At 39.4% G+C, this 13,679-nt stretch overlaps 1 protein-coding gene across 1 annotated transcript in view; it reads right to left on the reverse strand.

The window, feature by feature from the left end:
* Positions 1 to 1,878: 1,878 nt before the first annotated feature.
* The window catches only part of Tmem67 (transmembrane protein 67), a 48,627-nt gene continuing 36,826 nt past the window's right edge, over positions 1,879 to 13,679 (reverse strand). The window contains exons 21-28 of the mRNA XM_029533409.1: positions 12,960 to 13,100; positions 9,532 to 9,612; positions 8,869 to 8,985; positions 6,068 to 6,184; positions 5,856 to 5,960; positions 5,370 to 5,472; positions 3,095 to 3,237; positions 1,879 to 2,351 (exon numbers count right to left, since the gene is read on the reverse strand). Coding sequence (XP_029389269.1) covers positions 2,271 to 2,351; positions 3,095 to 3,237; positions 5,370 to 5,472; positions 5,856 to 5,960; positions 6,068 to 6,184; positions 8,869 to 8,985; positions 9,532 to 9,612; positions 12,960 to 13,100 — 888 coding nt within the window. The 3' untranslated portion in view covers positions 1,879 to 2,270. The remainder of the gene's footprint in view (positions 2,352 to 3,094; positions 3,238 to 5,369; positions 5,473 to 5,855; positions 5,961 to 6,067; positions 6,185 to 8,868; positions 8,986 to 9,531; positions 9,613 to 12,959; positions 13,101 to 13,679) is intronic.

A 13,679-nucleotide genomic window follows, 5' to 3' on the forward strand; every position in this document is an offset into this window, starting at 1 on the left:
GCTTCTAGCTGTTTACCTGTGTTCTCCTGTATTTCTTTAAGGGAGTTGTTTTTGTCCTTCTTAAAGTCCTCTATCATCATGATGAGAGGTGATTTTTAGATCCGAATCTTGCTTTTCTAGTGTGTATCCAGGACTTGCTATGGTGGGCAAACTGGGTTCTGATGATGCCATGTAACCTTGATTTCNGTTGCTTATGTTCTTACACTTGCCTCCCGCCATCTGATTATCTCTAGTGCTACTTGCCCTTGCTATATCTGACTGAAGCCTGTCCTTCCCGTGATCCTGGTTGTGTCAGAACACAGAGTTCAGCTGTCTCTGTGATTCTGGGATCCTGGGATCCTGAGATTGTGGGCATGTCAGAGCTCAAGCTGCCTCTGGGACACTGGGATCCTGGACATGTTAGAGCACCTGGGAGTAAAGCTTCCTCTGGGTGTTGTGGGACTGGCTGAGGTGTTCGAGCCCAAGGTCTGCTCAGGACACCAGCCCAGACTGGAAGGGACTTTAAATGTATCTTGAATCTATTTTTTTCCTTAGTAGAAAATAATCTACTGACTCATGAAGTCAAAGTTTGCTTTCAACAAAGTGGTCAACATAAGATAATCTATTTATAGCCTATTATTTTTAATATTTAGTCATAATTGACAAGCAACACTTTGGAGGAGTACTCTTTAAAATATCAAAATGTATGGAAAAATCCTATGTTGTGAAAAGTATCACTCTGTTTAACAAATGTAAATGACATAGAGTCCAGGTACTTAAAGGACTGGATTTGTACCACACCCTGCTGTGTCTAATGGGGACCACTGACAGACAGGGTGAGTTGAGTCACAAATAATGCAAACTAAAATTTTAAGTAAATTTGAAAATACCTTTCAAAAATTATTTAACCATGAATATAAGTAAAACATGCAAATATGGAACAGAACAGTAGTTTTGAGCCTAGAATCAAATAGATTTGATACTGTGAGGAAAAGCAGGCAGGTCATTTTCTGAAACAATGGCAAATGTTGGGTTCAGCCTGCTGTCAAGACCTGGGAGAGCACAGAAAGTGTGGATGGGAGTAGCTTGTTTGTTTGTTTGTATGTTTGCCTCCTGGTCAGTGTTAATGTATGCTACAGACAGACCTCAGTCCTCGATCCGCAGGAAAACTCAGGGTTCCAGTTACAGGCGAGCAAGGAGTTGGCGTGGATGACAAATGGACATGGACACACAGAGAGTGTTGTATTTGAATGCATTTTTTCCAAGCAAGCACCAGACTTTTAATACAGAAGAAAAACAAGAAAGCTAGGGGAATATATTAGCCAAGGTACACAAAACAAAGAAAATGCATACATAAAAAGCTAGGGGGAGCCATGCAGTGTTTACAACTGAGATAGGAACAACCCTTAATTAAGATCAGTTAAACACAGGAGCCATGTGAATGCTCTGATGCAATGCTAGTCTATTGTTAAACCCATCACCAGGGGTCTTTTAGTAAATACCTGATAATGCTATTCCTCTGGGCCTAGTGAAAAACCAGCACCAGGGGAATTCCATTCTGCTAACCCTTTCATGAATAATACTACAGTTCCTCCTAAAACTACAACCCACCTTTTTCCTAGGCCATTGTAAATTCCTGTGTATGCGTGTGACTCGGCTATTGTTCTAAGTAATTACTATGTAGACTAGCCCTGAGCTTTCTAGCTCTATTCAAGTAAATTGTAATGCCTGATTATTTTCACTGACTCTACTAGACCTGAATTTGAGTATTACTGAATAAGTAACATTCTTACTCAATTCCAAGCTTAGGGTCAGCTTCAAGGACTTCCTAGGACATTGGAACACTGGTGAAAGCTAATCCAACTTAGCTATATGTCAAAATAAATCCTTACAGGCACTTATAATAAAACAATACTGAAAGAGAGCACATGGATCCATACACCAGACTAACGTGGGGACAGGTTTGAAGCATACGTGCTATGGGAATGCCAAGGTTCCAGGAGGCTAAGTTTCTGTGAAACTCTTTGCCTCGGGACTGCTTCAGGCTTCTAGGCCTGTCACAAGAGTCACTACTGGAATGGATGTAGCAAATGTACTATTTAGTAAATTAAATACAACACATAATGGGGAAATAGTATTTTTACTATATCTCATATTTTACAAGCTATAAAAATAAATCTTTCTGTAGATAAAAAAAATGGAAGAATAATATGTATTACAAGTTTTAAAAAATATAGCAACATCAGGGCTTGGCCACATTATACTGAGTCCTTAAGTTCTGCAATCACAGATTAGATCAGAAATCTTTCATCCACTAGTGTTTTGGTTGCCAAGTTCTTTTGTCCTACTGTATTTCGGATAAATCGGAAAATCTGGAAAAGCAAAACAATTAAGAAGAAAATTAAATATGCAAATCAATTTAAAGTATCTAAATTAAACTAGCTAATTTTCCCAACCACTTCATATCATGAATGATATACTTTCATTATTAGATACAATTATTTTAAAATACACATATTAGGAAATGTTTTATGAATTAATATATACTTCTCATGCTCACAAGAATATACGTTTAAACATGTAAGGAATTTAACTTCTGAAACTATGGAAAGATCAAAAATATCTCCTTGGTAAGGACAGAATTTGTCTATGATTCTAAATCCAGAAATAATAAACCATGGAGTAACTTATGCATCCATCATGCAGGAGGGTGTTTGGATGCCGTTTCTTGAAATAGTGCACACAGTGAGACTGTGCAATTGGGTACAGCCCTGGGCCACATTCCCTGTGCTTGCGCCTTCTATCTGAATGGGATTTAGGAAAATTCATGCTCACTCTTAGTATGTGGGAGAGTGGTGACAGTTAAGTATCTTCCTAGGTGATAAAGCCACTTCTTCCTTCTACTGGATCCTAGAGCACTTTATCGACCCCAGGAGCAGAGTGTACTGGGGTCTGTTGAGTGGCTCCTCTTTCCTTTGGTAGTGTTAATTATATACTAAACATTCACCAAACCCTACAGAAAGTGGATACTCTTATATTCTGTTAAGGAAATAAATACCCCCCACTTCTAACATTTCTGCTTGAGAAAAAAATCAAGATATGCTGTTAGATTTACCTCTTGTTGCAGGTATGTGAGGAAAGATGCTAAAACAAAGTCCTGGCAAGCCAAATCCACAACACAGAAGAACAACAGATCAAAGATGAGGAGTGTGGCCTCGTTCCCATAATACAGCACACTGCTGAAAGAATGGCCTTCATCTACAAAAAATATGTGGAAGATGTGTTAAACAGTGACAGAAAAGGTCTGCGCTACCCTCTGGTGACAGCAGATTAAACATGAAGTATGCTATGGATCACACTAAGTAAAAGGTGTTAAGATTGCAAGTCCAAAAATTCAGTCAAAGCACTCACAAAAACTCAGAAGTAGTAGTTCTAACGTCAAAGCAAACATTGCTAATTGCTATGGTATGCATATGCTATGAATGACTTTAAAGAGAAGTTAGTGAATATTTGTCCTCTGCATGTAGAACTAAAGGCTAAAATAATCTTAGAGATAGTGTCATAGCACGAGCATTTGAAAATTCCTGTGTCAGTTATCTACAGTTTCGTCCTCTTTGCACACAACACACAATTCTGTCCTTTTGACAATTTGAACACCTTTTAAAAAGACTTGATAAGTGCTATGGACCCTGTTACCATGGAAAATAAACAAAAAATCCAAATGTGTACTGACCCTTCCTCCCAAGAGCTGCTCTTTACATCACATTACATTTCTTTAATGACACCTTTTCTGAGGTATCTCAAGTTACCTTCAGATACAACATAATCTTTGTCCTTTCCCTCAAACCTTATCCTCCTCTGCATACCCTGATTACATCTAGACATCTAGGTAATTTTTGTCTTCTACTCTTCTCTTTTAAAAAAGTTGTTGTGAGCGGTGGTGGTAGTAGTGATATATACCAAACACCCTTTTCTAGTGTACCCTAACACCCTCTCCTAGTGTACCCAACACCCTCTCCTAGATTATCCTAACACCCTCTCATACTGTACCCTAACACCTTTTCCCAATGTACCCAACACCCTCTCCTAGTGTACCTAACACCCTCTCCTAGTATACCCAACACCCTCTCCTAGTGTACCCAACACCCTCTCCTAGCATACTCAACACCTTCTCCTAGTGTACCTAACACCCTCTCCCTACTGTACCCTAACACCTTCTCTTAGTGTGTCCCCTAACATCCCTAACCCAGCACCTACCCCTAACAGGCTCTGCTTTAGGTTCTTTACATAGGATAATTACATAAAACCTTTAAAGGGTCATACTAAAGGTCACACTTTACAGAGAAAGGGACTTTAAAAGATCAGAAAGGTTAAGCAACATTTTGAAGTTCACAAAGATATTGAGTGTGGAGTTGGGTTTTAAACCAAAGGCCAGGAGTCTTTGAAGCTCTCTTCCCAATGGCTGGCTCATCTCTTTAACTCAGCCTGCGCCATGCTGCCACAGTAAGTCACCCACCCTCCACACTGGACCAGTGTACATACTTCATAGCCTTCGCATTAGCAGTGGCTTTCACTATGTGTCTTCACCAAAATCAAATGCTGCTAAGACACTCTCAAAACAGATCTTTTTACCTTTAAAAACACAGGTTAAGAATAATGGAATGACACACTTATGAAGTAATTTTAGTATTTCATACCTCCATGGATCAATTTACATATAGTTGCTGGTGCAAATGAAGTATTTTTTTTCTATAAGATAAAGGGAAACTCACAAAACAAATTCTTTTAAAAAGTCTTTTTTAAAATGGGGCTTGAAAGATGGCTCTACAGCTAAGTGAACTGGTTGCTCTTTTGGAGACCTGGGCTTAATTCCTAGCACCCATTGATTTGGTTCACAACTGTCTTGTAACTGGGGGCTCCAGTGCCCTTGTCTGACCCTGGTAGGTACCAGGCACATACATGGCACACAGACATATATTCAAGCAAAATATCTATAGACATAAAAATTAAATATATAAAATATTTAAAAATTATTCCTAGTACTAGCATAAGTCATTTTTTAAGACTTTGGCTAAAAATGAACTAGATATGGAAGATAAACCACATAGTATTCTTTAGATATTTTATAAGTCTATCATTAAATGAATATTCTACTAAAATCTGAATTTAATATATTTATTTTATGTCTAATGCAGAATGTGGCCCTTTACTTTCTTGTATTTGTGTGTGTGTATGTGTGTGTGTATCAAAATAACATGGAACACAGATATAGTTCCATCAGGTTGACTTAAGTTCACATTGTTTCTATATAAAATTACAAAAAAATCAGTGAAAAAAATCACTGCCAGCACCCCGCCTCCCCCAAGCTCAGCAGGGACATAAGGAGTCACCATTGTAGAAGATGCTTTTCTCCATGGGCTCCATGAATTCCATCCCAAGGATTCTTTCAAGAAGCAACTTATCTTTTATAAAGTAATCCATTTCCTTATGAACCTAGTTAGAGAAGACAGTCATGTAAAAAACATAGTATAAGGATTTCAATGAGAAATAACATTTTGATGAGATAAAATTCTAGTATAGTATAAAACTCTACTATAGAGTTTTATGGGGCATATATAAGGGAAGTCATCATTTGCTAATGGGCACATTAAAATCACAATTTTCTTTTAGATAATCTAACTTTATGTCTAAACCATAAGTTGTTAGTGACTATAAATGCTTTTTAAAAAAATATTATTCCTAAATATTAAATGTGACAGAAAATAAAAACATGGAGTTCTCTGACATGGCTGACTGAAAATATAACTGAATTCCCATTTAACTTTTCAAAATCAGCAGGCAACCATGGGCTTGCATACAGACATCGGAATACATACGTGGTCAATGAAAGAGCCAAGGAACTTATTCATTGCGTGGTATGCTTTTATGCTTTGTTCAAAAGTACTCCCTGATGAACTCAGCAGTCTGGCAGGGCCATTTCTCTGATATGCAAGAGAGAAACATAACATAAACATAACATGCCTTACGCTTTAGAATTGAGAGGACCTTAAGTATGGTAAAACACATGTGAGCAATACTTTATACAAACCCTAGTTAAAGTCTCATGAATCCTGTCATAGTGTTGCCTCATCTGGCTAGACACTGCAATCTGAAATGTCTGCCCATCCGTGTTGGGCACCAAACCTCTTTGGCTGCACAAATTTTCCTGAAAAAAAAAAAAAAAAAAAAAGTAAGGGTTTAAATTAAGACAGAAATGATTGCAAAAGGCCTTTCTCTAAAAAATAAACAAAACAAAAACAAACAAACAAACAAAAAACCCAAAAAACAAAGCATACCATTTTCCTTCAGTGTGTACCACATGCTACAAGATTTACTAAGCTAGTGCAACCTTGTTGATGCTGTACTTGCGACAAAGGCGAGCATTGCTCAAGGCTCCGCACTGGCTAGATCTGACCACACCCCTCTCTACTCTCACTCCAGCTTCCCTGTCTCCTCCTTTACTCTGCTCAACTTAAACCACTGAGTCCATTGTATATTTGGTATTCTTAGTTTTCATGGTGATAACTTTACTGTTGTTTAATGTTTGTAAGTGAAAGTTATGATCTGGTCACCTACTTCGGAACTTGCTACTTTTTTTCATCTGATCCCAGTCAGTGAGCAGTACAGCCTTTGGTTTCCACAAACTTAAAGGAAGATAAATATAATGAGCTTCTCTATTTTAATTAAAATGTTAATTAAAAAAGTACAGGCAATTGTGGAGAATGAAGATTGTATAAACTATGAAGAGGAACCAAGAAAAGAAGACTAGCTATAAATTTCAACATCTGGACTAAATATATTTTCAGCTCTTTTCTAAGTCACAAACACAGGTGACAACAACGGCAAAACTGGAATCATACTTTTCTTTGTTAAACATATCCTGAACAATTTTCTATGTCAGTACATAGTCTATAAACCATTTGAGGGGGGGTGTAGAAAGGGTGACTTTATCTACATATAAAAAGTGATATCATAGAAATGGCACCTAGGTACAATCTGACACCTCTGCTAGTGGGTTTTGATGAATCCCCAGTCTTCATAGCTTCCATCTGGCAGGTAAGCCAGTAATGATGGGGCTCTTTCAGGTCTTGAGTTCCTTCCCTGTGATAAGCAAAGGTCTTCCTTTGTGAATTATGTGTGAAGCAGTGATTCTTGTGGACCTTCGGTTGCTCCTCAGTCCTCCTAGGCATTTTCCAAGATACTTATGCCTTCCTCCTCCTCCTCCTCTTCCTCTTCCTCCTCCTCCTCTTCAAAGTCATTGCCACTAAAATTGTCCTTATTGTCTGACATGAGGACAATGGACTCCCATCTTTAATATAAAATATTTAAGCACTAACTTCAGAGATTTTATTATAAATATAAACCAACTTACATAATAATCTCAAATGTTCACATGTTTTCTTCTCGTGTAAAAATCCTGACTCTAAGTAGCTACTATAATTTGAATTTCCTCAAGTTAAAATCCATATAATCAGTCAGACTAGACAGTCCCAAGAAGTTCCTGGCATGTACTACTCAAAACATTTTCCATTTGTAAAAATAGTCCTGATAACCTGTTTTATGGGTGCCCATTTTGTTAACTATTTGCTTTAAAAAGTATGGTAAGTTGAAGAGGGAAAACCATGGTTTTGGATATCAATATTGCTGACATATTAACTATGTGCACTTTACCCCAATTTGCCATCTTTTACTTATGACTGACACACATGTCCTACAATAGTAAGGTAAATAAATTGCTACTCACTTCCTAAGGCTTCTTTTTTGACATCTTTTTTCCCAGGGGCTTATGGTTTTAATTATTACAGGTAATCTTCCAGCCCAGGGTCACTTCTAAGAGCTAAGCAAGGGTTTAGTTCCTAAGTTCCCCAAGTGGCAGATATGGGCTGGGTGAGCCCTAAGGCTGTAGCACCCCTTGTTCTCTTTTTGAGGAAGTTCTTAGGGTGTACAACAGAAAGAGCAGAAAACCAGCCTTCGCTCAGGCTCTGGCATTACCAACATTTAACTAATCTTTGTCTCATTTATCTCCCCAGATTTCTTTTTTCTTAGGGTATTTTACAGCAGACTTCAGATCCTGTCATTTCACTTGTGAATTTCTAATAAGGACTTAATAAAACAACTACCACTGTCATTTTTATAACTAGCAGAAGTTATTATCGCTTATTATAAGTTATCAGCAAATCCATTAAATCAGCCTTTTTCAAGTCCATATCTTGAGCCGCATTGCTCTGTTTCCTAGCGTCCCTCATGCTTGGCATCTCCTCTCCCCCATCATCAGCCCTCCTCTCCTTTTATGCTGTTGGTTTGTTAAAGGCAGTCATTTGCTCAGTGGCACTCTGCACATTGGATGTGCTAAGTACTTCTCTCAGTTCTGTCTAAGTTGTTCTTCTAGTCTTCTAACTTCCTATAAAACTGTGGTTACATCTAGAGATTTGGTTACCTTCAGGCTCAAATTTCACATCATAGCAATAAGTGTACAGTGTAAGCTTGCTTCATATTTAACTTACTAAAAGGAGTCACTGTGTCCAGGTCATGTCAGTCTGACCCTGCCTTAGAGTCTGCCATTGGCACGCACTTGTTTTAGATCCACTGATGACTGTAGCCTGCTCTCATCCGTCTATTAGTCACAGTGAAATGGTGGTCGCCTAACTCTGATGTCCTCCTTCTCTCCCTGCTGAGGAAGAGCTTTCCTGTTGCACTTGATTACTCTGAAGTGTAAGTTCACGTGGGAGCCACAGGACAGACCCAGGCTCTGTTCACACTCAGGCCATGACTTGGTAACCCAGCAACTTTCAAAAGTCATTTGTGTAGATTACATGACCAACTTAAAGAAGATGTAGAATCTGTTCTTACCGCCTCTCGCTTAAGGTTCATATTCATTTCTTCCATGTTAGTGTCTGCATGGCCGTGGACTGACCTCCCATGAATGTAATATCCAAAACATCTGTGGGACAGCAGGAACACTGACACCTGCAGAAAGAGAAGGAAAAGGAGCAATCAGGGGCTTCTCCAAAAAACTACCCAGTACATTTTTGTTCGGATTGCCCCTTCTTTACCCAAAATAACAAGGACTGAATTTTAGGAAGTATATGATGTGTAAACCAAAGTAGCAAGGAAAATAATGTTGTTTTGTGTAAAGTTGATGGAAAGAAGAGTGGCGCTGTTTTCTAAGAATGCATGAAAAACCTCAGGGGCTGTAGGATGAATGAATCGTTAATTATTCACAATTAAGAACTGCAGATAAAGGAGAAAAAAAGTAAGGCAGGAGTATTAACTTGTGGGACAGTATATCTATTCTTCACACTAACAGCTGGTTGAAATTTAGATTAGCATCCCAATCATCACAAGCCAACTTGCTCTAGAACTTACTAGCTCTAGAACTTACTTGCTCTAGAACTTACTTGCCCTAGAACTGCTTGGTGAAATGTGCGTGCACTCTAGTACTTCTCTACACATACCTGTGTCTTTCCAAAGTGGAAAAGTAACAATTGCAAGATGCTATCAGAAAATACTCACGTTACTCATGGAGCACAGATCAACAAACTGCCGGATTTTGTCTTCTATGAATCTCTCATAAAAGGCAGCAAAGAAAACAACCTGAAACAGTAAGTCACAGTGAGTCACACGTGCTGCCTCCCTCAGGATGCCCACCGTCCTTAATAACCACAGTGCAGTGTTCTAAGAAAGCAGAAGTTCCAACCAAGAACACAGTGGCCTCTAAAAGTTCCCATGGGATAAAATCCCATTTGTCTGTTCTGAGTCTATCCTCAAAGGAAGCAAGATTTAGAATTATGTCAAGAGTTCATGACTAACCATGACCTTTTGGACCTTCCCCTCCATTCTCCTATCCTAACCTCTACTATGTTAGCTATCTCACATTCCTGTAAAATATCTTCACAGCACTTGTCACCCTCTAGTAAGCTTTTGTTAGTGTTGGGGCTTTCACACAGATTCAATAGTGTCTATTACATAAAACATGCTTGAACCTAAGGATGGCTTAGAGACTCCATAGCAGCTCATTTATAGTATGTCCTTAAACTAAACAACAACAACACATATACTTTTAAATAACACAAAATACTGACAGTCAAGATTTAAAATATAAAAGGAGTGAACACTAAAGTCTGCCTGTTAGACCATTTGTGAAGAGGTTAGACCCACTTGTGAGAGGTTAGACCCACTTGTAAAGAGGTCAGGCCCACTTTTGAAGAGGTTAGGCCCACTTGTGAAGAAGTTAGATGTTATGTGTAGTTTTAAAACACTATTGCCTTCACCTGGGACCTTGGCAAGCCTCTCCTGGCTCTCTTTTGTTCTACCCAACTAAGCTCCTGGATAGCCGGATAGCTGCTGCCAATCCTGACCAAGCTTCTCTTTATACCCACCTTTGCTCCAGGAGGGGTTGAGTTACCAGCCCATTCCCGAGACCCTTGAATCCGTGGATAAAACACACACACAGCTGTTAACTTTTAACTTGCCTACTAAGCACAACTGCTGGGTGTAGATACCTCCCACCTGGAAAGGTGTGCCCTTACCAATTTATTATCTCCATTTCTCTTCCTGCCCTAATCTTAGTGGCTTGTTCTACCCAGTCCCTGCCAAAAATCTTTGGCAATCTGCCCATAGTGGAAGTCACAGGTCCTAGTTGCCCAGAGACCTTACATGATTGCTACATTCTTCTCATTCCAAAGCATGGCAGAAAGGCCCCTTCTCTACTTTCCTGCATCTCCTTTTTCCTCTTGGGACCAGAAGACCCACCTGTTCCTTGCGCCCAGCAATTGGCTCCTGGCCTTTTTTATTGACAAATCAAGAACTAGTTATGGAACTAGATCTTAATAACAGAATCTCCCCTTACAGTTAGACCCACTTTGAACAGGCAAAGGAGCTCACAGATATTTGAGGAATGACCTTAGAAGAGACAGAAAGGTCTGAAGACAAAGTGGGAACACAAATGAGGTTAGGCGGTGCCAAGAATGCCAGCTACTGTCCTAGCCACCTTCCCCTTTCTTCTTAGCCACAGACCTGTCCTTTGGTCAGGGGACACTGATGCCCAGTTGAAGGGCATCAGCACAGTTAGGTATGGCCACCAGAATGACTTCTAGCCAAGAAGATACTGAATGGTACTTCACAAAGGCTCTTTGGTGTTTTGTTTTTTGTTTTATGCTTTTTTGGTTTGTCTGAAAATTTTTACTTCCTTTAAATGTGTGTGTGTGCATCTGCTGGTGAGCACGCATATGTGCATGCGCATGCAGGTATCTACAAAAGCCAGAGAGGCCAACGATTCTCTAGAAACTGCAGTTCTGGTTCTCTGCAGGAGAACCAAGGTGATTCTAGCTAGCTTAAATCACAAACTTGATATGACCCAGAGTCACATGAGAAGGGAGGTTAATTTGGGACTACCCAGGTCAGATTGGCCTGTAGGCATGTCTGCTGGGGATGGCCTTGATTACTAGCTGATGTAGGAGAGCCCAGTTACCTCTGGGCAGCACCATTCCCTTGGTAGGTGGTCCTGTGCTATATGAGAAACCTAGTCATGCATGAGTTCATGGGTAGGCCAGCAAGCAGCCTGCTGCACAGGGAGGCTTCAAGTTCCTGCTGGATTTTCTGCCCTCATATCCCTCTGTGATCATCTGTGACCTGGCAGTACAAGTCCAACAAATCTTTTGTCCCCTAAGATGTTTTTGTCATTGGTGTATGTCACAGTTACAGAGTCGAAGTAGAATGTGCTCTTAACCACTGAGTCATTTCTCCTGCCCCAAAACTTAAAAAGGGAGAGGAAAAAACTAGACTGCCAATTAATTCCCTCCTATAAACCCATCAGCTGTTATGGCTCAGGGCCGGAGGCTCCACAAGGCAGAGAGCAGGCTCCTTGGTCCTGATGACAACAGCAAGCTGACACTATGGCTTCTACTCTTCTTTTCCACAGGAAGGTGGAAGGGGAAGGAATATTTCTTGTTACATTTCATGAAATGGGAAACGCTTATTCCCTCCAATGATGCTATTTTAAATTCAGATTCAGTAGCCATGTTCACAAAACACAGTGGACTGTGCACAATACTTCCAAACATCAAACCCACACTCATCAAAGGATCTTATTTCAAACTTTATCATATGTGTGTCCTCTCTCCTGGTATTAAGTTTACTAGCTTTCACTAGCTCCAGTCCTGTAGCTTCAAGTTTGAACAGTATCACCAATGCTCAAAAAATTCCAAAAATCAGTTCTCAGGATGGAGGGAAAGTCCACCCTCAGGCTGTGGAATGCCACTTGAATCCAATCCAAAGGAAAATGATAATTTAAACAAACAGGTAAAGGAAATGCCATATAAAAATATAAACAACAGAGCTGGACGTGGTGGCGCACGCCTTTAATCCCAGCACTTGGGAGGCAGAGGCAGGTGGATTTCTGAGTTCGAGGCCAGCCTGGTCTACAGAGTGAGTTCCAGGACAGCCAAGGCTACACAGAGAAACCCTGTCTCGAAAAAACAAAATATACATTACATATATCTATATCTATATCTATATCTATACCTATATCTATATCTATCTCAACAATAGAAAGAAAATATAGTGCACATCTGCCCTGGATCTGAGTCTCTAAAAAGAGTCCCTTTAGAGTCCACAAGTGTTAAAAATTGAACTGTGATGCCAAACTGCCTGGGTTCAAAATCCAGTGTTGCCATCCCCATGTGTGTAACCTTTAGCAACTGGTCAACCCTCCAGATCCTCCTGTCTCCTGGCTTGTCACAGGAGGATGCTGACTAACCCGTCTGTACAGGCTGAAATATAGACGCAGTAGTTGGCGTGTACAAAGTAGTTATTGATTCTCACATGCCTGGGTCATGATACAATCAATATAGAGAGCTTTGCCACCTTCTTTCTGCCGTAGAACTCAGCATCTGAGAGACACAGGAACACAAGCAGGGTTCTAAACTGGCAATGCCATTTACCTGTATTATTCCAATCACCAGCCAGATAGCAGTCGCCACGGCATATCTCAGAATGCGGCTGTAAGGAGCTGTGTAGTCTGTCGGGTCTCTAGAAAGGCTGGAGGATGAATCCATTAACGCTAAGTTTTTGAATCCCACAACCTGAGGGAAACGGAAAAATGAGAATTTAAACAGATATAGGAAGAGAAGTTTCTAGACGGAAAATGAAATACTTTTCTCTACCTACCTGCCTTGAAAAACAAGCTTAGAAGCTGTAGGAAACTTGGACACAAACCAAACCTAAATCTACCAAAAAATTAAACAAACAAGTGGCAATTCATGAATATTTAATACATACCAGACACTATGCTAAATACTTTTTGTATTTAAAAACAATACATTCCAAAATGTTTTCCAAGGAATGTACCTTCTTGGATGAAATGAAGCTGTAGTTAAATAACTTTGATGGGTATATTACATTGAGTGACATGTTTTGTCCCCATGTAAAATAAAACAAAGAGCTTAAAAAATTTTATAGTAAGGTTCCCATGAAATTTTATTTACGTTAGTGTTTTGCAAAGTTAATTGCAGAATCATGTAGTACCTTTTCAAGTTCACCAAATATTCAAAATTTATTATTTATTTATTTATTTATTTAAAGCTGGGTCTTTAACCTAGGCTAAGCTATTTTAGAATTTGCTATGTACATGAGCAGGACCTTGAATTTTTTTTTTTTTTTTT

Source organism: Mus pahari, chromosome 22 (genome assembly GCF_900095145.1).
Source record: "Mus pahari chromosome 22, PAHARI_EIJ_v1.1, whole genome shotgun sequence".
Taxonomy (NCBI): domain Eukaryota; kingdom Metazoa; phylum Chordata; class Mammalia; order Rodentia; family Muridae; genus Mus; species Mus pahari.